Source organism: Mirounga angustirostris, unplaced genomic scaffold (assembly GCF_029215605.1).
Source record: "Mirounga angustirostris isolate CCGP_5_RB_7025 unplaced genomic scaffold, mMirAng1.0.hap1 SCAF_3, whole genome shotgun sequence".
Classification (NCBI taxonomy): Eukaryota; Metazoa; Chordata; class Mammalia; order Carnivora; family Phocidae; genus Mirounga; species Mirounga angustirostris.
This window is the reverse complement of record NW_026991711.1, coordinates 103,125,263-103,153,143: the sequence shown is the minus strand read 5'-3', so window position 1 is coordinate 103,153,143 and position 27,881 is coordinate 103,125,263. Positions and strand designations below refer to the sequence as shown.

Sequence of the window (27,881 nt, the reverse complement as noted above, 5' to 3'; positions counted from 1 at the left end):
GTTCACAGGATCATGTTCTAATTGAGCTCACCCAAGCTGGATTGAAAGGCTCCACAGAAGGAAGTGAGAGCTATGAAGAAGATCCCTACTTGGTAGTTAACCCTAATTACTCGCTTGAAGATTGAGATACTGAAAGTAACTAACCGAGAGACTGTGGCCCCTACGTCCTGGCCTGGAGTACAGATGTAGCTCTACTAGCAAGAGAAACGTTTCTGGGAGCAAGGCTTCAGTAAAATTTATTTTGAGGAGTAAGAACCTAGTTGGTGTCCTGTATGTCACATTCCTGTAATACGCTTTTGTATTAACATAAGCTATGTTTATTGTCTAAATGAAGTTGGAACCCAGTGTTTGGTCTCTGTAACCAAGACCTTGTTTTCACATATATAGGAAAAGGTGCAGTACTTTTATGGTATGAATCACTTTATAATTGTAAATGACTGCTTTTCTTCATCAAAATAAAATAATATGGGGGCGCCTGGGTGGCTCAGTTGGTTAAGCGACTGCCTTCGGCTCAGGTCATGATCCTGGAGTCCCGGGATCAAGTCCCGCATCGGGCTCCCTGCTCAGCGGGGAGTCTGCTTCTCCCTCTGACCCTCCTCCCTCTCACGTTCTCGGTCTCTCATTCTCTCTCTCTCAAATAAATAAAATCTTTAAAAAAAAATAAAAAATAAAATAATATGTTCTTCAGTTGTCTATTGGATTTATTTCCTCCCTTCTCTAATTACTGCTTTCATCTGCAGTTGACCCTTGAATAACGTGGAGGTCAGGGGCACCAGATCGTCCAGTCAAAAATCTGTGTATTAATTTTCACTTCCCAAAAACTTAACTAATGGCCTACTGTTGACTGGAAGCCTTACTGATAATATAAAGAGTTGAATGTATTTTTTTTAAGATTTTATTTATTTGACAGAGATAGAGACAGTGAGAGAGGAACACAAACAGGGGTAGTGGGAAAGGGAGAAGCAGGCTCCCCACTGAGCAGGGGGCTCAATCCCAGGACCCTGAGATCATGACCTGAGCTAAACTAAAGGCAGACGCTTAACGACTGAGCCACCCAGGCGCCCATATTGTATTCTTAAAGTAATACTTTTTCTTAATTTTTTCAGTATTTCTAGGCTATAAGTCTTGTCTACAAGTTTTTTCAAATTGTTGCAGATCTCTAAAAAATTTTCCAATATATTTATTGAAAAAATCCATGTATAAATGGACCCACACAGTTCAAACTTCAATTATTCAGGGTGGTGGGGGGCATCTGTACTCACAAACATGAGTCTTTCCCTTTTTGTTTAATGGGTAGGTGGGTGGAAGTTTATAGCATTATAAGCCTCTAGGATTAGGTTCCTGTGAGGAGTCCTTCTTAGAATTAGTATGACGGATAAGGGGCTTTGGAGATTACTTTCCAAGGTTTATTCCAGTTCTGTGTTTTATTTTTTCAGACAGTTTATAAAAATGAAACGTTTATTATACTTTTTCATCATTAGTACGTTCATGATGTAGCAGTTCACACTTTTGCACCTTTTAACAACAGATGGCATTTGGGGCCCTGCAGGACCGGTTAGGGAATGTTTATATGTTTTATGTGAGTTCATTCTCCAATGGCTTGAAAACAGTAGAGTGAGGAGGACTGGGAATGGATAGAGAAATTGTGCGGTTAGCAGATACAGACTATAAACTCCTCTGTCAAAAGTATGTTCCTAACTAATGAAGGTAGAAGCTGTTGGGAAGAGGAAACCTCAGGGTTTAGGATACCAAGCTTCCTGTTGAGGGAGTTAGGAGATGCTAGCATAAGGCACAAATAACAGGCAGGACATTCAGTTAACAGGCTAGTGAAAACTCGGGACAGCAAGAAAGCCCCTCTCTGCACTGACTTCCAACATGATGAAATGAGATGGGGAGGTCCTGAAAGAAACACCCTGACAAATTTGAACTTTAATTTGATAAATATTTACCTAAAGGGAAATTTGAAGCATAGGAAAGATGAGTTTTTTGGTGACTCCTCCTCTTCCCAATTTTGCCATTTGAGTGGGGGCTTCCAGAGAAAGGTGAGGTCATTACTATAAATAAATCCCCAGTTTTTGCATGTCTGAATAAGTGTGCTTATATTTCCACACACCCTTCTGCACAAGTTACTTGTCAAGGAGGTGAAGTGGCTAATGGATGATGGAGCATGTATAAGATCCTTATGGAGAAATTAGACACGTGTTTAGTAAATGGATAGATGTAACATGTTTCTGAATGGGAAGACTTGAATGTTTTAAGGTAATTGAGCTATAATGTATTTCCCACAAAATCCCCACAGGTATCCATCAATAAAGAAATGACTACATAAATTGTGGTACAACTGTACTGTAGGATATACAAACAAAAATGGAGTAAACCTACATGTTTGAAATGGAAATTACCTCCAGGACACATGGAAAAAAATGCAAATATAGCCATAGGAGTACCTAAGTACATAAAGCAAGTATTAATACACCTAAAGGGAGAAATAGGTAGTAATACAATAATAGTAGGAGACTTCAGTACCCACTTTGATCAATGAATAGATAATCCAGACAAAATACTAATAAGGAAACATTGATTTAAATGACCTGTTAGACCAGATGGACTTAACAGGCCTATATAGGATAGTCCATCCAAAAGTAACAACACATGTTCTTCTTAAGCACACAGGGAACATTCTCCAGGGTAGATCATGTTATGCAACAAAATAAGTCAATAAATTGAAGAAGATTGAAATCATTAAGCATCTTTTCTGACCATAATCTAGTGTGAAACTAAAAATCAATTACAGAAGAAAACGGGGGCACCTGGGTGGCTCAGTCTGTTAAGCATCTGCCTTCGGCTCAGGTTGTGATCCCAGGGTCCTGGGATTGAGTCCCGTGTCGGGCTCCCTGCTCCACAGGGAATCTGCTTCTCCCTCTGCCCCTCCTCCCACTTGCTCTCTCAATATCTCTCTCTCTCAAATAAGTAAAACCTTAAGCAAACAAACTGGGAAATCAACAAGTATGTGGAGATTAAACATGCTACCAAACAACCAATTTCAAAGAAGAAAAAAATTCTAAAATACCTGAGACAAATGAAAATGGAAATACAACATACAAAAATTTATGGAATGCAGCAAAAGCAGTTCAAAGAGGGAACTTATTTTTTGTTTTATTGATTTAAGTAATCTCTAAACCTAACATGGGGCTCAAATTCATGACCCCTAGATCAAGACTCACACACTCTTCCAACTGAGCCAGCCAGGCGCCCCTAAGAGGTAACTTTACAGGGATAAATAGCTACATCAAGAAACAAAGATCTCAAATAAACAATCTAACTTAACATCTCAAAGAACTAGAAAAGAACAAATGTTAGTAGAAGGAAGGAAATAAGAGAAAATAAAGACTAAAATTAGACAATAGAAAAGCTCAATGAAACAGCTGGTTTTTGAAAAGAAAAAACAAAAGACAAACCTTTAACTAGACTCACCAAGAAAAAAAGAGAAGACTCAAAATCCAAAGGAAGAGGAGACATTAAAACTGATAGCACAGAAATACAAAAGATGGTAAGAGACTACTATGAGCAATTGTACACAAATAGAACAACCTAGGAGAAATAAATTCCTAGAAATAGACAACCTACCAAGACTGAGTCGTAAAGAAATAGAAAATCTGAACAGACCAATTACTAGTAAGGAGTTTGAATCAATAATCAAAAACCTCCCAACAAACAAAAGTACAGGATTATATGAATTCAATAGTGAGTTCTACCAAACATTTAAAGAAAATTAATGCCAGTCCTCCAACTCTTCCAAAAAATAGAAGAGGAGGGAACACATAAACTTATTTTACAAGGCCAGCATTACCCTAATACCAAAATCGGACAAGGTCACCAAATGAAAAAATTACAGGCAATGTCTCTGATGAACATTGATGCAAAAGTCCTTACATAATATTAGTACACCAAATTAAAAAATATATTAAAAGGATCATACACCATGATTAAGTGGGATTTGTTCCAGGGATGTAAGGATGGTTCAACATCTGCAAATCAGTGTGATACACCACATTAATAAAATGAAGGACAAAAATATGACCACCTCAGTAGATGAAGAAAAAAGCACTTGACAAAATTCAACATCCATTTATGATAAAAACTCAACAAAGTGGGTGTAGAGGGAATGTACCTCAACATAATAAAGGCCATATACAACAAACCCACAGCTAACATCATACTCAAATAGCGAAAAGCTGGAAAACTTCACCTAAGGTCAGGAAGGAGATAAGAATGCCCACTCTCACCACTTTTATTAATCTAGTATTGGAAGTCTAAGCCAGAGCAATTAGGCAAGAAAATGAAATGAAAGGGATCCAAATCAGAAAGGAAGATGTAAACTGTCATTATTTGCAGATGATATGATATTACATATAGAAAACTCTAGAGAATCCACCAAAAAAATTGTTGGAATCAATAAATTCAGTAAAGTTGTAACATACAAAATCAATATGCAAAAATGTGTTGAATTTCTATACACTAACAATGAACTATTGGAAAGAGAATTTAAGAAAACAATCTCACAATTGCATCAAGAATAAAATACCTAGGGCGCCTGGGTGGCTCAGTTGGTTAAGCGACTGCCTTCGACTCAGGTCATGATCCTGGAGTCCCGGGATCGAGTCCCGCATCGGGCTCCCTGCTAGGCAGGGAGCCTGCTTCTCCCTCTGACCCTCCCCCCTCTCATGTGCTCTCTGTCTCTTTCATTCTCTCTGTCTCAAATAAATAAATAAATCTTTAAAAAAAAAAAAAAAGAAGAAAATACCTAGGAGTAGATTTAACCAAAGATGTGAAAGACCTGTACACTGAAAACCGTAAGACATTGGTGAAGTAAATTGAAGAAGATACAAATAAATGGGAAGATATTCCATGCTCATGAATTGGAAGAATTAACATTGTTAAAATGTCCATACAACCCAATCTATGGATTTAATGTAATCCCTAACAAAATTCCATTGGCATTTTTCATAGAAATAGAACAAATAATTCTAAAATGTATATGGAACCACAAAGGCCCTGACAAGCCAAAGCAATCTTGAGAAAGAAAAACAAAACTGGAGGCATCAAAGTCCCTGATTTCAAACTATATTACAAAGCTATAGTAATCAAAATAGTATGGTATTGCCCCCAAAACACACATAGGTGAAGAGAAGAAAATAGCCCAGAAATAAACCCACACATATATGGTATAACATGAACAGCTAGCTATCCCCTTTAAGCAGAAAAATGAGAAATCAACAAGAAGATAATATTTTCATCTTTCAAAGTGTGAAAAATGTGAAGTTTTGTAACAGGTGTTAGCAAAGTAGAGATTTAGGCATCCTCCTAACGTTAGGTAGGATTTAAATTTCAAGAAGCCTGTTTTGGAAGACTATTTGGATTTCAATCAAAATTCTAATGTGTATAACATTGAGTCCAGAACTTAATTTCTAAGACTCTGTCTTAAAGACATGGTCATACATCTAGACAAAGATGTATAGGTATAGATATTCATTTGCAACACATTAAAATTAGGAATCAACCAGTGTTCTATATGCTAGAGATTCAATTAGGGTACATTCTTATGTGGAATGCTATGCATCTGTTAAAAATAAGTGGTTCTATATATTCTGATATAGACAGAGTTCCAGAAGCTGTTAGGTGGAAAAAAAGAAACCTGAGGAACAATACATAAGGCATAATCCCATATACGTTAAATTATACGTTTAAAATGTTATACACTTACATATGTTTGCATTTGTATATATTTAGTAATAGTTTTCATTGAGTTGCCTTGTTCTAAACATGCTAAAGAATGATCTCATTTCATTCTCACAACTTATCTATTCACTATTTTTACCAATGAGGAAACAGACATGGAGAAATTAAGTAACTTTCACCAGATAAGATTTAAACCCAAGCATTCTGACTCCTGAATAATCATTGAACTACAGAAAGAAAGAAAACTGGAAGGAAGCACAGTGTTGAGAGTGCTTACCTGAGGAAGGCAAGAGGGGCTGGGGAAGGGGAATTTGCAGGTTTTTCATATGTTTCTATATTTGAATCTTTTACACAATGTTCATCATTTACTTATATATATTTCTTTACATTTTATAATTTTTAAAAAGATTTTCTCTATTTATTTTAGAGAGAGAGAGCAGGGGGAAGGGCAGAGGGAGAGGAAGAGAATCTCAAGCAGACTCCATGATGAGTGCAGAGCCCGATGGAGGGCTCGATCCGAGGACCCCGAGATCATGACCTGAGCCAAAACCAAGAGTCCAACACTTAACCAACTGAGCCACCCAGGCACCCCTACTTACATATTTTTAAGGGGGGAGAAAGGCTTGACAAGGATTCACCTTTGTTCTATTATGTAAACGAATTTTAAAATAATTCATAATTCAGGGAAAAATGTGGACTACTTTTCCCCTTCATACATTTTCCAGGCTCATCTGCTTAAATTATGTGAGATGTTTGAGGTTTTCGTGTTATCTCTATGGTCTTTAAATTTTTGATATTATGCTGGTAAGCCTGCACTGATTTCATTACCATAGATAACCCAGTTAAATATTAAGTGTTAATAATCACTTAGCATTTTACAACCTAGCTATTGTTATAAAAGTAAGGATTCCACATACTTCCTAACAGGTCCTTGAAAATGGAGCTGGCTTGGAATTCAGTGTTTATTGTCCTCCTAAGCTTTTCATGCTGGGGGTTAGATTGGGAATCTGATAGAAACTTCATTTCAGCTGCTGGTCCTCTCACCAATGACTTGCTGTACAACCTGGGTGGTCCACCAGGAACCCAAGGTTCTAACTTTGCAGCAGAGGACAAAAGCGTTTATGTTTGTCAACAACCACTGCCTTCTTCCCTGCCGGAGTACTTCAGGCGTGTTCATGCCAGTGAGATCACCCATTATAAAGTATTTCTGCCATGGGCACAACTTCTCCCAGCAGGAAGCTCCGAGAACCCAGACAGCAAGACAGTGCAGTGCTACCGGCGATTCCTCGAGACCCTCAAGACAGCGCAGCTTCAGCCCCTGGTCGTTCTGCATCAACGGACCCTCCCTGCCAGCACCATCCGGAGAGGTGCAGTCTTTGCTGATCTCTTTGCAGACTATGCCACATTCGCCTTCCACTCCTTTGGGGACCTGGTTGAGATCTGGTTCACGTTTAGTGACTTGGAGGAGGTGATAAAAGAACTTCCCCAACAGGAATCAAGATCTTCACGTCTCCAGACCCTCACTGATGCCCACAGAAAAGCCTACGAGATTTACCATGAAAAATATGCTTCTCAAGGTAAGTGCACACCACCCTGATGGCTGACCCACTGGCCATCTTCATCACCCACCTTCCCCTACCCTCCTTACAGCAGGACTTCGCATTTCTTCTCACTCCCCTTCAATAATCTTGTCATGTGTATTCATTAGTGAGAAAATAACATTGTACTGAAAACTTCCCCATGGAGAGGGGCACAAGTGGCTCATATTGCAGAGTGCCCAGCATTTCCTTTGAAAATCTCTCTTCAGCACTCCTTCCCCAATCCTGAGTCTGTGCCACCACAGAGTATCTTTCTGCCCTTCCTTCTCCAGTCCTGCCTCCGACTCTCCAAGGCTTCAAGATTGCCCGTCCTCCCTCAGTCTCCCCTTTCTCTCCTGCAAAGCAAGTTATGCATTCTAGCTGAAGTTTTCATTCCAGCAAAGAAGACAGATAAAATAGGGATATACTGATAGGTAGTGAGAAGAGCGTAATTGCAATTGTCCATATTCCTGCTTCAAAGCTAATTTTGATTCAGGTTCTGATTCAGTAGGTTTGGGCAGTATGTATATTTGTATACATAGTATGTAACATATATGCCATACTTGTAAATCCTACTGTTTAAACTTAAGATATTTTATAAGTATATTCTCATTTTATTAAAAATTCATTGAAAGAGAGCATGATTTTTTTTTTAAAGATTTTATTTATTTATTTGTCAGAGTGAGAGAGCACAAGCAGATGGGGAGAGGCAGAGGGAGAGGGAGAAGCAGGCTCCCCGCTGAGCAGGGAGCCCGATGTGGGACTCCATCCCAGGACCCTGGGATCATGACCTGAGCTGAAGACAGACGCTTAACCAGCTGAGCCACCCAGGTGTCCCGAGAGCATGATTTTCAATGGTCTTACAGATTCTCATCATATAAAGGGATCAGAGTTTTAAATATTTCTTTCATGGGGTGCCGGGGTAGCTCAGTTGGTTAAGCTCAGGTCATGATCCCAGAGTCCTGGGATCGAGCCCCGAGTCGGCCTCCCTGCTCATCGGGGAGCCTGCTTCTCCCTCTCCTCTCTGCTTGTGCTCTCTCTGGCTATCTCTATCTCTTGCTCTCAAATAAATAAATAAAATCCTTTAAAATATAAATAAAATAATATATATATAAATGAGAGAAATATTTATTTATTTAAAGATTTTATTTATGTGAGAGAGAATGAGAGGGGCGAAGGTCAGAGGGAGAAGCAGACTCCCTGCTCACGGGGAGCCTAATGCGGGGCTCCATCCCAGGACTCCAGGATCATGACCTGAGCCGAAGGCAGAGGCTTAACCAAATGAGCCACCCAGGTGCCCCATATATATTATTTTATACATAGGTTTATTTAATTTTCACCATTATGAATTACACTGCAATGAATGTTCCTATATATAAACCTTTGCCTACCTTCTGATGAATTCTTTCTGATTCTTGGAATTGAAAGTACTAGGTCAAAAAATATGCATTCTTTAAGACTTTAAAGCATGTTGCTAAATTATCTTCCAGAAAAGTTTTAATAGTGTATACCAACAGTTTTTTTAAAAAGATTTTATTTATTTATTTATTTGAGAGAGAGAGAGAAAAACAGCATGAGAGGGGAGAGGGCTAGCGGGATAAGCAGGCTCCCCACCGAGCTGGGAGCCCGACGTGGGGAGCCTGACATGGGACTTGACATGGGACTCGACAGTGGTACCCGATCCCAGGACTCTGGGATCATGACCTGAGCCCAAGGCAGTTGCCCAACCAACTGAGCCACCCAGGCGCCCCAGTGTATACCAACAGTTTTAAAACTGCTCTGACCCGACTCAGCCTGTCTTCAATGATGTAATCATTTTTGTTATTGGTAATTTGACAGCTGAAAACTATTATCTTCTTATATGCTTCATTTGCATGTATTTGATTATAAAGAGATCAAATATTTTTTCTATGTTAAAAATGAAAGCAGGGCAAGGGAAGAAAGTGTGAGTGTGGACAGGGCCATTTCAGACGGGGGTGTCGGGAAGATTGTCTCAGAAAGGACAGCAAGGGAGGGATCTAGCAAATGGATTGGAGAAGAGGATTCCAGGTGGAGAGAAGAGCCCCTGAAGGGGGACAGCGACAAGCCCAGCAGTCACTTTAGTGAGCTGGGAGTAGAGGGTGGGAGATGAGGAGAGGTTGAATTTGAAACTGGATTCTTTGGAAAGAACCCTCCTTGGAGAGGGTGAGCAAGTAAATGTTTGTTGGCTATAATTCTACTGGAGAAGCACTGGGTAAATGAACTTTGAAAGAAGGCAAGACTGAACTTGGTTCATCTCAAACAAAGGAAAATCTATCTTGTTTTGAAGACAGACTCCATAGACTTATTTTGATTATAAAACTATATAAACATGTTTATTAAAATGTTTGCAGATTCCATTTTTCATCTTCATCAGGTTACTAAAGGCTGCTTTTTAAGCTCATATTTTCCTTTTCTTCTGCTGCTCATTCCTCCCATCCTTCATTTTGTGTTTCATCAATATCATTAGATTTTCTACCCCAATATAATGCAGGACACAAAATAAATTCTTTTTCCAGTCTCCTTCCTATTCCCAAAGGTGGTTTTCTTCTTTCTCTCTCTTATTCTCCTCTCCCTTTTTAGTTCAATCCCATAGCCTTTTGTTCTTTTCAAAATATATCACCTAATATACACAAAAAAGTTGTATAAAATATATTGGTTAAAAGCAAAACACTATAAAAAATTACTGAACTGTTTTTTAAAAAAAGCAAAATACTATAATAAATACCCAGTGAGTGACTTCTCAATCCAACAATTAAAATAGAATACCACCTCAGGTCAACTAGGATGGCTGTAATAAAAACAAAACATACAAAAGCAAGTGTTGGCAATGATGTAGAGAATTTGGAACCCACACCACTGGTGGGAATGAATGATGGTGCAGCTGTTTTGGAAAACAGTCTGGCAGTTTGTCAAACAGATAAACTTTAGAGTTACCCTATGACTCAATGATTCGTCTCTTAGGTATATCTCCAAGAGCAATGAAAATAAATGTCCGGGCGAAAACTTATCACAAACATTCATAACAGCATTTTTCATAATAACCCAAAGTGGAAACAACCCTAATGTCCCTCAACTGATGAATAAACAACATGTGGTGTATACATAAAATGGAATATTAATTACCCAAAAAGGAATGATACATGCCACAAAACAGGTGCACCTTGAAGACATTAAGCTAAGTGAAAGCAGCTTGTCAGAAAAGACCACATATTATATGATTTCATTTATATTAAATCTCCAAAATAGGCATAGAGACACTACAGTAGATTAGCAATGTCTAGGGCTAGGAGAGAGAACAGGAAGTGACTGCTAATGGATAAGAAATTTTGGTTTTGGTGATGAAACTTTTAGAATTAGTGGATATGATTGCATAGCTTTGTGACTATACTAAAAACCACTGAACTGTATACTTTAAAGATTTCATTTTTAAGTAGTCTCTGTACCCAACATGGGGCTCCAACTATCATCCTACTATCCCCATTCCCCTCTCTCACCTCAGCCCTAAACAACCACTAATTAGCTTCCTGTCTCTATAGATTTCCCTGTTCTGAACATTTCATATGAATGGAATAATATAATATGTGGTCTTTTGTGACTACCTCTATTGGGATTTGTTGGATATTTCTCTCATGGATAGGCTGAGATTATGAGTTTTAGGAAGGAAGATTAGAGAATAAAGTGCTATTTTCATCATATCATATCAAGGGCACATACCATCAACATGATTTATACTGTTGAAGTTGACCCTGATCACCTAATTGAGATTGTATTTGTCAGGTATCTCTAGGGTAAAGTTACTCTTTTTTCCTCCTTTCCAACCTGCACTCTTTGGAAAGAAGTCACCATACACAGCTTACACTTAATGACTGGGGAGTTATGCTCCCTCATTTTTTTTTTTTTTTTAAGTAAGTTCCATGCCCAATGTGGGGCTTAAATTCACAACTCTGAGATTAAGAGTTGGATGCTCTCGGTGCCTGGGTGGCTCAGATGGTTAAGCATCTGCCTTCGGCTCAGGTCATGATCTCAGGGTCCTGGGATTGAGCCCCACTTTGGGCTCCCAACTCAGCGGGGAGTTTGCTTCTCCCTCTCGCTCTGCTTCTCCATTTCCCTCTGCCTCTCCTGCTTGTGCTCTCTCCCTCAAATGAATAAATAAAATCTTTTTTAAAAAGAGTTTAAAATAAAAGAGTTGGATGCTCTACTGACTGAGCCAGCCAGATGCCCCAAGTTATGCTCCCTCTAACAAGTAGTTTTTTAAAGTTATTTTCTAGGGGTACCTGGGTGGCTCAGTCAGTAAAGCATCTGCCTTCAGCTCAGGTCATGATCCTGGAGTCCTGGGACCGAGCCCTGCATCAGGCTCCTTGCTCAGCAGGGAGTCTGCTTATCCCTCTCCCTCTGCCCCTGCTCATCTCTCTCTTTCTCTCTCTCTTCCAAATAAATAAAATCTTTTTTAAAACAGTTATTTTTAAAACTTAACCAAGGAGGCAAAAGACTTGTACACTGAAAACTTTAAAACATTGCTGAAAGAAGGTAAAGAAAACAAAAATAAATGGAAAGACATCCTTTGTTCATGGATTGGAAGACTTAATATTGTTGAGATTTCAGTACTACCCAAAGCAATCTACAGATTCAATAAAATCCCTATCAAAATCCTAGTGACAGTTTTTGCAAAAATAGAAAAATCCATCCTTAAATATGTATGGAATCTTAAAGGACCCCAAATAGCCAAAACAATCTTGAAAAAGAACAAGGTAGGGGTGCCTGGGTGGCTCAGTTCGTTAAGCCACTGCCTTCGGCTCAGGTCATGATCCTAGAGTCCCGGGATCGAGTCCCACATCGGGCTCCCTGCTCGGCGGGGGGTCTGCTTCTCCCTCTGACCCTCCCTGCTCTCATGCTCTCTCTCTCTCTCTCATTCTCTCTCTCAAATAAATAAAATCTTTTAAAAAAAGAAAAGAAAAGAAAAAGAACAAAGTTGGAAGACTCACATTTCCTGATTTAAAAACTTACTACAAAGCTACAATAATCAAAATAGTGTGGTACTAGTGTAAGGACATACATATATACCAATGGAATAAAACAGAAAGCCCACAAATAAACCCTTGCCTATATGGTCAAATGATTTTCTACAAAAGTGCAAAGACTGAACTTTCAGTGGGGAAAAGAGAGTCTTTTCAACAAGTGTTCCTGGGAAAACTGAACATCCACATACAAAGGAACAAAGTTGGACCCTAACCTTGCACTATATACAAAAATCACCTCAATCATTAAGAATGCTCAGCCATTATGGAAAGCAAATCAAAACCGCAATGTGATATCCCTTCACATCCATAAGAATAGCTATTATTTTAGAAAGCAGAAAATCACAGGTGTTGGTGAAGATACAGAGAAATTATAATCTTTATACATTGCTGACAGGAGTGTGAAATAATGTAGCCAGTATGGAAAAAGAGTATGGCAGTTCCTCAAGAAATTAAACATAAAATTACCATATCATCTAGCACTTGTGGGAACAGACACAAAAGAACTGAAAGCAGGGACTTAAACAGGTATTTATACACCTATCTTCATAGCAGTGTTAATTTACATAGCCAAAAGTTTGAAATAACCCATGGATGGATGAGTGGATAAACAAAATGTGCTATTTACATACAATGGAATATTATTCGATCTTAAAAAGAAATGAAATTCTGACACATACCATAACATGGATGAACCTTGAAGACATTATGCTAAGTGAAATAAGCCAGTAACAGAAGGACAATTATTGTAGGATTCCACATACACAAAGGACCTACAATAATCAAATTCACAGAGACAGGAAGTAGAATAGTAGTTACCAGGGACAGGAAATGGGGAGTTACCTGTTCAATGAATACAGAGTTTTAGTTTGAGATGTTGGAAGAGTTTTGAAGATGGATGGTGGTGATGGTTGCACAACAAAGTGAATGTACTTAATGCCACTGAAATGTACACTTAAAAAATTTAATGGTGGGACACCTGGGTGGCTCAGTCGGTTGAGCTTCTGACTTGATTTCAGCTCAGGTTGTGATCTCGGGGTTGTGGGATCAAGCATTTTGTCACGCTGCACACTCAGCACGGAGTCGGCTTGTCCCTATCCCTCTGCTCCTCCCCATGCTTGAGCTCTCACTTTCTCTCTAAGTAAAATCTTTAAAAAAAAAAAATTTAATGGTAGGGGTGCCTGGGTGGCTCAGTCGGTTAAGCATCTGACTCTTGATTTCAGCTCAGGTCATGATCTCAGGGTCATGAGATCAAGCCCTACATTGGGCTCTGCACTCAGCAGGGAGTCTGCTTGAGATTCTCTCTCCCTCTCCCTCTCCCTCTCCCCTTCCCCAGACCCCATCCTCTCTTTCTCTCTCTCAAAAAAATAAGTAAAAATAAAAATTTAATGGTAAGTTTTGTTATATATATTTTACCAAAAATTTTTAAAAATTATATTCTGGGGCGCCTGGGTGGCTCAGTGATTAAGCATCTGTCTTCGGCTCAGGTCATGATCCCGGGGTCCTGGGATCGAGCCCCACGTCAGCCTCTCTACTCAGCAGGGAGTCTGCTTCTCCCTCTCACTTTCCCTCTGTTCTCTCTCTCTCAAATAAATAAAATCTTTAAAAAAAGAAAGAAAACAAAATATAAGTCTTTCATTTATTTCATGACATCCCTGTAAGGGATAGTTTTGAGTAATCTGCCTTTTGCAGCATTTTAAGAAGTATAGTTTATGCTTGCACTGGGAAAAGTTTGGCAACCATGGTGGGGAAGTTTGATTATTTTGTGTAAGAATTTCTGGAACTTCAAGTACATTTGTTCACTAATTCTAAAAGCAGCTTGCAGAGTCAAATAGAAATGCTTTGTGAGTTCATTCTGCTTAGGGATTAACTGTAGTCTTGTTTCATTTCATTAGTCTAGAGATGACACTAAATTGTACATCTTAAAATGTTAAGCACAAGCTGTATGTTCCATGTGTGCTGACATGATGATGGACCAAAGCACGGAAATCTGTGAAAGGCGAAACGGAACCATCCGGCACAATCACTGAGTAACTAGATAATGGCGCTATCTTATCAGAACGAGGACTGAATGTCTCTGATATTCCTTACTCAGAAGATTTCAAAGTTCTATCATGTTTATCAAAATAAAGCCCCTTTGGGGGCACCTGGCTGGCTCAGTTTGAAGAGCGAGCGACTCTTGATCTTGGGGGTTCTGAGTTCGAGTCCCACGTTGGACATAGAGATTACTAAAACAAAGCCAAACAAAGCCAAGCACTCTTGTAGTTCTCAGTGGTGGTTTCATTGTCTCAGGAGATCTCCTGAGAGAATCTGGATGAAAGTGAAGTCAGGAATACAGCCTTACAGTTTAACTCTCAAACTCCGGTTTTTTTCGGTTTTTGTTTAGTGTTTCCAAACCCCAGGTCCGCTATGCATCCAGTATTGAAGTTGATATCTGGAGGGATTAAGGAGATGTTTTAAATTTTGCTCCTCAGCAAGCACACAATCCAGGGGGAGAGAAACACTCAGGCGCAAGAAAGAATCCTAGAGCACAATGCAAACCGCTGAAGAAGCCCTCCCCCACCGCAGTGTTTCTCAAAGGGTGGTCAAGAGCACCTGGGAGGCTCCTTAAAGTGCCCTTGTTGTGCGGCTCAGCCCAGTCCGCGGACAAGCACGCGGGGGATTCCGAGGCACACAAGTACCAGCACCACTGTAGGTAATCCAAGATCAAAGCAAGTGGGTCCACGCGGCAGGTGTTCACAGTGCCTTCGGTTCCCCTCTGGGCATGCGCAGTAGGGTCTGAACAGCTGTTCCTCCAGTGAGTGAGGACCCGGGAACAGTAGCTTCCCGAGAGCACCCTGCCTTTAAGCGGGTGAGGAAGCAGTTCTCCCCACACCGCCTTCTACACTGTGGAGGCGCAGGGCATGGTAATTGCTTTTATTCTTCTAAAAGACTTACAGGTGTCCTGTATTTCAGAGTCCTGCTTTAAATGGAACATTCTGTAAAGGGACTTTTTTGTTTTTAAAGCCACCTTGTTATCCAAAATCTTTCAGCTGGGGTAAAGTGATGTTAAGTGATGTTTTTAAAGCCAACTTGTTATCCAAAATCTTTCAGCTGGGGTAAAGTGATGTAAGTGATGTTTTTAAAGCCACCTTGTTATCCAAAATCTTCCAGCTGGAGTAAAGGGATGTAAGTGATTTCTTCAGAAATCCTCCCCCACCCTTTTTTAAAGGCTTTATTTTATTTGAGAGAGAGAGAGCACAAGCATGGGAGGGGCAGAGGGAGAAGAAAACTCCCAGCTGAGCAGGGAGCCCGTTGCGGGACTCGATCCCAGGACCCTGAGACCATGACCTGAACAGAAGGCAGTCGCTTAACTGACTGAGCCACCACCCAGGTGGCTTTTAAAAAGAAATCCTTTTTTAAAGTCGATGAACACGGAACAGGAAAAGAGTCCCCACGCAGCTTCCGTGGTCCCAGTCCTGCCTCGCTCACCTGCAGCTGGTTCCTCTGGTTGGTTTTAGGTGGAAAGCTCTCTGTGGTCCTGCGAGCTGTCGTCGCCTCGGAGCTCCTGCTGGAACCATCCGCATCTTTGCTTGCCAAGGTGATGACAGTCGCCCCAAGTAGTATTTGTAACATCTGAGGAAAGTTGTGATTTTAATTTTAGAGCACAAGAGAAGTTTTCATCTGTCAGCTTGACATTTTTGTAAGTGCCTCTTTTGAGTGCGGTCCATTCTCTAGATTCATGTTTACAAACAAAATCTCATTTGTTGCAGCCCAAGCTTTTGTCTATGCAAAAAAGTCCAACACCTCTGTGTGCTCTGATTTTTTAGTCCGAGTCCAAAATAGCTTATTAGAGGAGAGGCCAGTTTGTAGCAAAACAGATACAAGGAAGAGTAAAGGGTTTTGTTTTTTAAGTAATGTGCTCCCTGGAGTACCATCTTGGTTCCTGCCTCCTCTAAACATAACTTTTTAACTACAATTTTAATAAGAAAAGTTTTTAAAAAAATCTGAGAATTAAACAGCTTTGGCCTCTGTAAGCTTGGCTGCTGGGCAGTGTGGAAAGTCATCAGACAAAATAGCTGATTTCTGTAGTTCTGTGGCATTCGACAGGGTGCTGTATAGATAGCATGGTGCTGGATGACAGACACGAGTGTCTCCATGTCCATGGAGGCTCCGTGGGTCAGGGTCCAGCCCTCAGATTTACCAGCTCAGGAACTTAAAATGCAGATGTGATAAGGTTCTGAATAACCAGCTCCGAGGCTGACTGTATGGCCAGAATGCCATCTAAATTAATTTACAAGGGGTAATAACCACTATCGGTCATGAACCCAGAAGACCAAAGTGCTGATCACAAAAGTGCTTGTTGAGCAATAGCCTTTGAACTGGTCTCTTTGCCCCAGTCCATGCCACCCAGGGCTTCTGGATTTTCCAAGAGCACAGTCTTTATCAGTTCCCTACTGGGAAGCTACACTCAGTGCTCACTCTGAGACTTAAAAATGCATCGCATGGATGGTGGTGATGGTGGCTCAATAATGTGAATGCACCTAATGACACTGAACTTGCTAAATTTTATGTAATGTGTATTTTGCCACAGATTGCAAGAATTGGTGCAAATTCCTCAGGGCCTTCCAGAGTGTGGCTCACTTGGGCTGTCTTGCTCTCTCTCAGGTTGCCCCTCCTGTTTTTCCCAGTGTGTATGCTATGCTTTCTTCCTGCTCACTTGCATGGGCACTCATGTGAGTTTCCTATCCTAGCCTTGCTCAAATCTCTTTCAACAAAATTCTACCCATTTACAACATACATGCGCATATGCTCTCCATCAGGAGGCCTCATTTAATAATACTCCCTTGCTCAACCTGATGTGCTCTCTCTCCACTTGGAACACTTAGCCCTTTATTTAGACCAGCACTTCCCAAGCCTTGTGAATCAGAACCACCTGGAGAGCTAGTAAGGCACATAAGGGCCATGGCTTAATGTGGCTTCATAGGCTTCCTCAGTTCCCAGGTGTGTTTGAAGACCACTGGTGTGGACTTTGCTTATCACATTTCTAACTCTCCTGTTTTTTCATGTCATTGGTGCATTTGCTAACACTCTATTAATTGGTAAGCTTCTGTGGTTCTTACTCTTTAAATGCGAATCCTCATCTGCTGCACTGAGCACAGTGATTTTAAGGGTAGGAACTCAACGACTATATGTTTTGTACAGAATCAACAGACCAAAGTAAGAGCTGAGAGGGTGAGGGGAGAAGGGTTGGAGTGATACTCAGGAAAGTGGAGCAAGGTGTGGACTATTTGGTAAACACTGATGACGACTTGATTAGAAAAGCCAGAGGGAACCACTGGTGAGTCAGTTATCGAAGGTCCACAACGCCCTTGGTTGTCATCGGATGCCATTATCCAGGGTCTTTGTCCTGAAAGAACAGATCATCTGTGGAGGAGAGATGACAGGTGATAATCTAGTCCTGATAAGGATAGAATGACTTCTGAGAAAGGCAGAGAGGGAATCCCAGTGGTATCTTTATGGGTTTACTCTGCGAATCTGAAGTTCTTAGAATGTATGCAGGGTGGTATGTCCAGGACCGTGAGAGCTGTGTTCTCCAATACTATGGGCCAAGCTAGGGTCCACTCGGGCAGACTTTAATCTGTGGCCTGACAGTAGCCAGTGACTATAGCCTACAATTAAAAACGATCCCCCAAATCCCCGTAGGGTCTGGAGAGATCCCTGAGGGTTCTGTGGGTGTCTGAGGGCTCCACTCTCTCCATCCTGGCAAAATGGGAGGGCTGCTGACCAGGGCAGCTCTGGCCTCTGACTCCCTTAGTGCTCACCTGTTTGGTGGGAGCCCACAATTTCTGGCATACAGTACTTCATTCATTCACTCATTTAATCATATACATTGATCAAGCACTTACTGTATGCCAAGCACTTTGCTAAGTCTCTGGTGATGTATTCCCAACAGAACATCCCACACACACATTCTCATGCTGTCCCAGCTTGTCCTCTGCCTGCTTTTCCCTTGGAAAATCTCACTTCAGAGTATCAGTTTAGGAATAGGAGGAGAAAGAAAAAAGGCTATTTCTGAACAGTAGTTTGCCTTGAAATTGCTTACGTTCTAACAACCCTATTTATTTCTAGGGCACTGTCGATTTCCTCTCTCTTGATTTGTCTTATGAATGCCAAAGTGAAGCAAGTTTGCCACAGAAGCTGAGTAAATTGCAGGTAATTTGAGCCATTTCCTATATTGGTGATGAATGGAGAAGTTCCCAACAGCATGGTAGACATTTAATGGCCTGGCTGATGGGTAAACTGAGCTTGCCCCCACAGTTGGCAGAGATATAGAGTTGCACTGGGGGAGATCGCCCTTGAATGCATTGTTGGAGAACATCAGGGCGGGGGTGGTGGTCAGGCAGTCTTCCCTGGAAGGGATCAGGAGGGTTATCATGTTAAATATTTATGTGATCTCTTGTGTAGAAATCTGAGAATTGAAATTTCAGTGTTCTTTCTAAGATTTAAGAAGGAATTTCATGGACAGTGGTCATGGTTATACAACAGCGTGAATGGACTTAATGCCACTGAACTATACACGTGAAAATGGTTACGGTGGTAAATTGTATGTGTATTTCCCCACAACTGGGAAAAAAAAAAAAAAGACATTTCACACCCAGGTCTGCTAAATCAGAGGCCAGCTCTGGGAACCTTCCTGTAACTTTAGGCCCTTTCTTCCTGTTCCCAGTATTGTTTTCCTCGAGGGTAATGATTGTGACTAGTTAGAGAAAGTATGTTGGTTGCCACCTACCTACCTGTTAGCTTTCTCCCCTGTGCTTGGTCACTGCTGAGCAACTTCCTTGAGGACGACAAACTCCAAATTCCCTGGAGTCCTGACTATTCCCCCCACCTCCTGATAGGGTAGAACGGATTGTACCTTCCGAGTCCTAGCAGCATTTCCATACTTACCCCTGAAGAGCTGCCTTCTCACAGGCCTCTCTGGGGATGCCTGGTCACCAGCATTCACCCGTGCCTTCCTGTTGCTCTTGCAGGGGTGGGCACAAAGCCGCTCCCCTCTTCTTTCTGCCCTTTGCCTCCTGGTTTGGAATCCCAGCATCCCCACCCCCAAGCCGGATGGATAGTTAGAGGAATTATCTGTTGAAAGGCCAAGCTCCTCAGTGTCAAACCCTCAGTGCTGCAGCTAGGTGGACTCTCCATTCGACCTGAGGCTGGAAGCTGGAAACGGACAAATTAGCGTCAGTCCCACCCCTGGGGTCTGTGGGTTTCCTGCTGCCCCTTGTAGGCACCACCACTTTTATTATCTATAAGTAATAGGATCTCATAAAGCCAGCAGATGCAGTTGCAAGACATTTGAGTGATAGCCACTGTGATTTTCGTGGCTGCTCTGTGCCCAGCACCACGTGGGGCACTTTATCCTCACAATATTTCTCCCCTCACAGCAGACCCCAGCACGCAAGAAACATAACCAAGGTCAGACACTAGGTGGGGAGCAGAACTGGGATTGGAAGCAGACTTTCTTATGACACCACACTGCCTCTCCAAAACAAAAGTAATTCCAAGGTGTTGGGGACATTATAATGAGAGTGGCATTTTTGAAAATCACATAATTTTAGTTTTTGTAAATGTATATATATATATATATATATATATATTTTTTTTTTTTTTTTTTTTTTTAGTAAATATCTTCTTACCTGAACCCAAATTGCCTTGACCCAGAGCCTGCCCTGGTGGGCTTGCTAGCCAGATTTCTGGTCCTTCAGCGGCACTTAAGTAGTGTCTTCAAGACCTTCCAATGCCTGTGATAACTAAACCTGTCTTTTATCATCCTTAAGGAAGTCAACCAGCTGAGCTTGTTGCTCAGTTAATGGGTTCAGAAAAGCTGACATTTTAAAACTGTCAGGGTTATGCAGACGCAGCATGCTTCGGAGAGCCCGTCAACAGAGCTTGGGCTTAATTTCTGCTTAAGGATGTGGTTTATCGGGTTTCCTTTTTTATATCAAAACATTTTCAAGAAGACTTGCTCCCACCAGTGCCTGGATACAGCTGTGAACCCTCAGTCAATAGCTGGCCAGCCAAACAGTAAAACCTTCCCTGGACAAACTTGGCAGCCATTGATTATGCCCTGCTGCAATTCTTTGTTCCTTTTATTTCCTTAGGTAGGAATTAAATTCCAGATGTTGCACGTGACAGCTCAGAGGCAGCCCCAGAGATTCAGGATGACCACCCCGATCACCAGCTATGAGGAGAGAACCGAGCTGGAGAGGAGACTGTCCCTCTCTGCGGTTGTCGGTTACGAGCCTGTGGCATTTTCCCACACAGTTAGCACCCCCAGGACAGGAAGAACAGCTGAGTTCTCCCCAGGAACCCAAATCACACCACCCACAGCTTCCTTCCCAGCATACCTACCGTCCCTCCTCAGCCCAGCCTCCCTGCGTCCTCCTGGGGCTGCAGGGAAGATAAGGCAGGGCAGCGAGGAGCAGGTGCCCGCTCCTTTCCCATTTCCCTCCACCCTCCCCAGAGCACTTGCCTGTCCCTCTCTGAGCCTCAGGGACCCTAAGCTGCTGCACCTCCCACCAGCACACCGGTGTTTTAGGGCTGGAGGGCATCCTCAGGCCCAGCACCTCGATAAAGAGCCACAGCACTTCTGAATTCTGCAGGAGGTCCATGAGCAGCCTCCCACATCGTCTTAGCAGGAAAGGCTCTGCTCACCCAGGGAATTTTCCACCCAGCAGAAGACTCCTCCAGCTCTCCCATCCTATGATATCACAGGCTGCCCCCACTGTGTATTGACCTTGCAGGAAAGAGAAAACCCTCTGTGTCCTTAATAGTTGGGCTTTCCCACACTGACCCAGCAAAGGGAAAGGACAAGGGCTGTGTGTGAGCTGCAACTCTACTAATTGTGGTCCTGGGCCACTTAGCTTCTCAAAGCTGAAGGCACCTTATCTGTAAAGAAGGGACACTGTTGCGGGTGACTCAGAAAATAATGTGCCTGCCTTCTTTGGCAGTGGTGGTATTGGTATCTCTCAGTGGCCTTTAGCCCCTCAGAAGAGGAGAAACTTGGTGTGGGGAAAATGACCAAACCCAGCCTCCCCAAAAAAGGTAATTTAAGGTGAAGTCAAATGACAGGTCAACCTACAAATGTTTCCTTCCACAGTGACATGGTTTAGAAATGGGAGAAAAGTCACACCTGTTCCATTTGAATGAGGACCACTCCTTTTAACTTTTTATCATGGGAAATGTCAAATATATCCAAAGGTAGAAAGAAAAGTATCATGACGCCATCCCCAACTTCAAAAGCTGTTGACTCATGGCTGACCTTGTTCCATCTATTGCCTACCTTTCCCTTCTCAATCCAGACTGGGGTTTTTTTGTTGTTGCTCTTGTTGTTTTTAACTCACGACCCTGAGATCAAGACCTGAGTTGAGATCAAGAGTCGGTCACCTAACAGACTGAGCCACCCAGGCGCCCCTCAAGCCAGATTGTTTTGAAGCAAACCCCAGACATTCATAAATACTGTTATGGTGACACCTGATTAAGCTTCTTGTAGTAACAAAGGCCCCTAACATGAGTGGATGGCCTTGTTCCTGGTCCCAACACTTAGTGCCTGGTTCTAGGAGGAGCCTTGTAAGCATGTGGAACCTGTCTCTTTGCTGGGGGTCAATGGGGAGGGTGGCTAATGTTACTGAAAAGTGTAGACTGGTTTCCCTCAGGGTCTAGAGTCTGCTCCCTTTATTAATTGACCCGGCTAGAGAACATTTCCCAAACCAGAGTGTTCATAGTTTCTCATCTTGAAGATCTGTCCCTGTTATCAAATCACTTAGTCTAGGCAGCTTCCATTCACTTGCTGGCTTTGATCTTTTTCAGACTATTGAGCCAAAAGTGAAAATTTTCATCTTCAATCTGAGATTCCAGGACTGCCCTTCCACCAGGAAGAACTCAACCGGGCTGCTCTTCAGCCTTCTCGAGGGTGAGTGGACCATTGCTGGAGAGGTTTGTTTTTGTCCTTCCAAGTTTTTATTTCAATTCAAGTTAGCTAGCATACAGTGTAGTATTGGTTTCAGGAGTAGAATTTAGTGATTCATTACTTACATAGAACACCCCGTGCTCATCACAAATGCCCTCCTTAATGCCCATCACCCATCTAGCCCACCCCCCCCACCTCCCCCCAGCAACCTGTTTGTTCTCTATAGTTAAGAGTCTTATGGTTTGCCTCTCTCTCTGTTTTTATCTTATTTTTCCTTCCCTTCCCCTATGTTCATCAGTTTTGTTTCTTAAATTCCACATATGAGTGAAATCGTATGGTATTTGTCTTTCTCTGACTGACTTATTTTGCTTAGCTTAGGCTAGTTCCAGCCACGATGTTGAAAATGACAAGATGTCATTCTTTTTGGTGGCTGAGTAATATTCCATTGCATATTTACACCACATCTTCTTTATGCATTCATCAGTTGATGGACATTTGGGCTCTGTCCATAATTTGGCTGCTGTTGATAGTGCTGTTATAAACATGGAGGGGGCAGGTGCCCCTTCAAGTCACTATTTTTGTATCCTTTGAGTAAATACCTAGTAGTGCAATTGCTAGATTGTAGGGTATTTCTATCTTTAACTTTTTGAGGAACCTCCATACTGTTTTCCAGAGTGGCTGCACCAGCTTGCCTTCCCACCCACAGTGTAGGAGGGTTCCCCTTTTGCTGGAGAGGTTTTCAGTGACATTTGGTGCATTGGCTTGGGGAGTAGCAGTTTTAGAAGTCTGGGGTTCCAGTAAGAGAAGGGACCAGAAGAGGGCTGGTCTGAGAGCCCATGCCAGACAGGTTTAATGTCCCTTGCCTTTGTATTACTGGTCCCTTAGCTCCCATTGACTCAAGAAAGAAGACAGGTTCTGTACAAAAATGACAAAGATGCTTTGGTCTAGTGGAAATAAAGACCATCAGGCTTCCAGGTTCAGGTATAAGCATGGGCACTGCTCTGTGCCTGAGTGTCCCTTTTCATTACCGCTCCCTCCAAGATCTCTCACCTTTGCCCCTGCTCTGCTTACCCTTGCTGTTTTCCCCATTACCTCAGCTCACACATGGCCCTGGTGCGCACCTCACTGAAGCCTTCAGGTCTAAGACCCACAGCTCATGGACCATCTTCTCTGTGTCTCTTACTTCAAATTCATGAGAGTGAATCTGATTGGTGGGCCATGGATCAAGAGATCACTCAGGGTCCAGTCACATCAAGGGAAAGGTGGATTGTGTTAAGGCATCAGGAGCTGAGGGCTACTAGGGAGGGGCAGGTTCCTGGGTGTCCTGATATTCATTCCAGTTGCCCTATAAGGCAGAGTATGGTAGAAGTCACTAGTGCCCTCTCTACTACCTGTAACCAGTGCTGAGCTAGCTTCAAAGACCTCATGACACTCATCCATAGATACAACTTAATAACCCTCACCCTAACTCACTTTTGATGGCATAATGATTTCTGTTCTTAAGTTCCACCCCTTTCTAAATGGCTAAAATGGTCAATTTATTGTTTATGCGTAGTTCACGACAATTATAAAAAATTCCATCTCTTTCTGATGTTTGAGTTCTTTTTTTTTTTTTTTTAATTTTATTTATTTATTTGAGAGAGAGCACATGAGAGGGGGGAGGGTCAGAGGGAGAAGCAGACTCCCTGCTCAGTAGGGAGCCCAATGCGGGACTCGATCCCGGGACTCCAGGATCATGACCTGAGCCGAAGGCAGTCGCTTAACCAACTGAGCCACCCAGGCGCCCTGTTTGAGTTCTTCTAAATCAGTTGTTCTCCATGTGTGGTCTTCAGACTAGCAGCATCAGCATCACCTGGGAACTTGGTAGATATTCAAATCCTTGAGCCCCACGTCAGTGCACTGCTTCAGAAACTATGGGGTGGGCCCAGCAAGCTGTGTTTAACAAGCTCTGCAGGTGATTCGGATGCACACAGAAGTTTGAGAACCACTGTTCTAGGTACATGGAAATCACTCCTGAGCTCCTTACATCTTCGGCCTGTGGTATTTTCCAGGGGGCTTAGAATGATTGCTTGGAGCTTGGGTGTGTTGTATAAGTAAGAAAACAATTGATGGGAGTCATGAATATTGTTGGTTGGGCTTCAGGGAGTGTTAATTAAACTTCTTCTTTTACAGCCATAAGTGAACACCAGGTTCTCACCATTGGGTTTGATCTTAATACGCTCCTAAGCTGTTCACGAAGTTCCAAGACAAGGTAATGTTAGATTTCCTGTTGAAATCTATTAAATAGCTGATATTTGAAGACTACTCTTTCACATGTGTACTCTCAGGGGACTATTGTCATCTGCCTCTGACTGACTTATTTTGCTTAGCTTAGGCTAGTTCCAGCCACGATGTTGGCTCACTGCCTCTTGGCCAGTGATTTTTATCATGGTGAGAAATGAAGGCTCAGAGGGGAAGGCAGCGAGAGAGCCTGGCTCCCACTGCATCTGACTCTGGGCCCACGTGTTTCTGCATCTCACTTGTCACTCTGCACTTGGGAGCCTTGCATTTTGCCCAAGTGAGCACAGCAAGCTGAGCTGGGATTTGAACCCCTGCCTTCTAGTTTAAGATCTTGTTGCGGGTAGTGTGAGTTTGTGGAAGGCTGAGTTAAAGATAGATCTGACCACCCCACTGAAGTCATGACCTGAGTAAGTGAGGTGAGTTCTCTGCACCTGTTTCCTCCTGTGAACTGTGAAACATCTTTCCCACAAGGAGACAGTGTAGGTTGGAGATTCAGCTGTTGCAGTGGGGCAGAAGCCTAAATCAGTGGTGTTCTGAGAGGTTTTATTTAATTTTTTTTTAAGATTTATTTATTTTAGAGAGAGGGAGAGAGCAAGGGAGGAGGAGCAGAGGGAAATGGAGAGAGAGAAACCCAAGCGGACTCCACACTGAGCACAGAGCCCGATGTAGGGCTTGATCCCACAACCCATGAAATCACAACCTGAGCCGAAACCAAGAGTCAGATGCTTAACAGACTGTGCCACCCAGGGGCCTCTGAAAGGTTTTAATCTATGGTGGGGTTGCAAATAATTTCTTACTGAACAACTGAAGTAACAACATTTGTAAATGGCATATTAAAAAAAAAAATTAGAGCAGGTTTGAGATTACCCCCATAATGACACCCTCACACACTCATAATCTAATGTGCTTCTCAAGTGATTAAGACAAGATGGTGTGGAAACCAGCATGGGTTGTTCCCCAGAACCCTCGGCCTTCCATGGGTGTGTTACACGCATGAGCTTCATGCACCATGTTTGGACAAAGGACAAAGACCAGAAAGAATCATTGGGCTTCCCAGACTTTCAGCTGGAGCTCTCCTTGCCCTTCACCTTAGACTTTGCTAGGACAGCTCTGTCCAAAGTCCTACGCTTCAGTTGCTACCACCTCTTTGTCCTTTTCCTCTTCCAGCACTTGTATATTTCATTCTGTTGTTCAATCCTCTCAACTCACTTCAAGCCAGCAGGTCAAATCAACAAGCCCGAAGCGGCTGCTACATGTAAGGCTTTGTCCTGGGACTGTGAACGGTGGAAAGAGGAGACAGGTCAGAACTGCTCCCTTACCACACTTAGAGTCAGTAGAGGAGTGCTGGGCCACGTCTTTTCAGAAAATAGAACTCAAGAGGCCATAAAAAAAGAAGGGTTGCCCTGAAAGCTCAGTGATTGTAAAACCACAAGAAGTCATGTGACACCAGCTCTAAGGTTCTCCCTCTAAACCTTGGCCTGAAGCAAAGGTCCAACGCTGGCTAACATCAAACTAACAGCCAGGGGTCCTCACTCAGGTGGACATTGGTGGAGAGCCCACTGGGGGCAGGAGCAAGTGCGGGCGGCGGGTTTCCAACAGGATTAACATGGTTTTCCCTTTGAGGATCTTAGACCTCAGCGGGGAGACAGAGAGGCCCACAAATGACTCTGACACCAGACTGTGGCAGGAAACAAGGCACTGCTCCCCAGACAGGGGAGAAAGAGCGTTATCTGGGATGCTCTGAGGCAGCTGGGGGCCGGGGAGGGACAGCTGAAGGAGGGCTACCTGGAAGGCCTGGGCATAGGGATTGAGGCTTTGTGTGCTAAATCTCTTCCCAAGTTAGGCAAACCCAGGACTCCCAGCATTAAAACCTTTAGAGTAAATTGAGGGGCACCTTGCTGGCTCAGTCAGAAGAACACGTGATTCTTGATCGCAGGATTGTGAGTTCTAGCCCCATGTTGGGTGTAGAGATTACTTACATAAATAATTTTTAAACTTAAAAAAAAAAAGCCTTTAGAGCAAATTGTATTTTAGACAGGGGCTGTTTATTTCTTCAAGACCTCATTTTCTCCAAGCCAGGAGGACAGTCAGGGTCAGGAGGGTTGGGTCAGAGCAGCTGAGGCTCTTCACTGAGTGGGTGTCACCTGTGTCCCTGATTGTGCTCCAGAGACCTGCATATATTATGAATAATCCATAACTATAGATCATTTCACCCCTACTGCTGTTTTAGCAAATGTGTTAGTTGATGCTTCATAAAACATAAGGTGCTTAGGTTTGGAAGACCCAGGTTTTGCTCCATGGGATGGAGGCCCCTCTGCAGAGTCCCTGTCATTTCTACCAGTTCTGTGCTCTGGGCCAACCTAGTACAAACGTCATCCTCTCTCCACATGATGGCCCTTGGACAGGAGATGCTCTTGTACTGCACCTCCTTGTACCCCCCACCCCCACCCCATGTATTTTCTTCCCCAGACCAAACACACCCACCTGCACAGACCCTTCCTCAAGGTTGTCCTCTGCTGGTGGAACTGCCACATGCTATTGAACTGTGCTTTCCAGCCTACAGGCCAGGACTTGGAGATTGGGAAACCAATTTAGGGTTTGTTTTGAAATGTTAGAAAAAACTGTTTTATTTAAAAAAAAAAAATAAAAGAATGAAAGACAGAAGGAGAGAAATGGATTAAAAATAAAATAGAAAATAGACTGCATTCATGGCAGGATAGCATTTTTATATTGTTTTATTTCACATATATATTTATCTGAATATATATGAAATATTAAAAATATATAAATGTCGGGCGCCTGGGTGGCTCAGTTGGTTAAGCGACTGCCTTCGGCTCAGGTCATGATCCTGGAGTCCCGGGATCGAGTCCCGCATCGGGCTCCCTGCTCGGCAGGGGGTCTGCTTCTCCCTCTGACCCTCCTCCCTCTCATGCTCTCTGTCTCTCATTCTCTCTGTCTCAAATAAATAAAATCTTTATTAAAAAAAAAATATATATATAAATGTCTACACACAAATATAGTGATACCACAGACTGCTCAATGATTTGCAAACTGTGTGATCACGGAGAAGTTCTCATTTAAAAGAAAATAAGAGGGGCGCCTGGGTGGCTCAGTCGTTAAGCATCTGCCTTTGGCTCAGGTCATGATCCCAGGGTCCTGGGATCAAGCCCCGCATCGGGCTGCCTGCTTGGCGGGAAGCCTGCTTCTCCCTCTCCCACTCTCCCTGCTTGTGTTACCTCTCTTGCTGTGTCTCTCTCTGTCAAATAAATAAAATCCTAAAAAAAAAAAAAAAGAAGATAGGAG

The 27,881-nt window shown here is 42.5% G+C and overlaps 2 protein-coding genes and 1 long non-coding RNA gene across 3 annotated transcripts in view; 2 read left to right on the top strand and 1 right to left on the bottom strand.

Moving 5' to 3' along the window:
• MCM6 (minichromosome maintenance complex component 6) overlaps positions 1-3,790 on the top strand; it is a 34,760-nt gene extending 30,970 nt beyond the window's left edge. The window contains exon 17 of the mRNA XM_045868948.3: positions 9-3,790. Coding sequence (XP_045724904.1) covers positions 9-125 — 117 coding nt within the window. The 3' untranslated portion in view covers positions 126-3,790. The remainder of the gene's footprint in view (positions 1-8) is intronic.
• A 2,132-nt stretch (positions 3,791-5,922) lies between these two features.
• The window catches only part of LCT (lactase), a 52,228-nt gene continuing 30,269 nt past the window's right edge, over positions 5,923-27,881 (top strand). Inside the window, exons 1-5 of the mRNA XM_045868949.3 lie at positions 5,923-7,316; positions 15,853-15,932; positions 18,464-18,547; positions 22,199-22,301; positions 24,471-24,549. Of these exons, the coding sequence (XP_045724905.1) occupies positions 6,677-7,316; positions 15,853-15,932; positions 18,464-18,547; positions 22,199-22,301; positions 24,471-24,549 (986 nt within the window). The 5' untranslated portion in view covers positions 5,923-6,676. The remainder of the gene's footprint in view (positions 7,317-15,852; positions 15,933-18,463; positions 18,548-22,198; positions 22,302-24,470; positions 24,550-27,881) is intronic.
• On the bottom strand, positions 14,612-17,960 carry LOC123839460 (uncharacterized). The gene is made up of 2 exons (XR_006789646.3): positions 15,824-17,960; positions 14,612-14,786 (listed from the first exon to the last, which is right to left on the bottom strand). It is a non-coding gene; the product is annotated as an uncharacterized LOC123839460 (long non-coding RNA).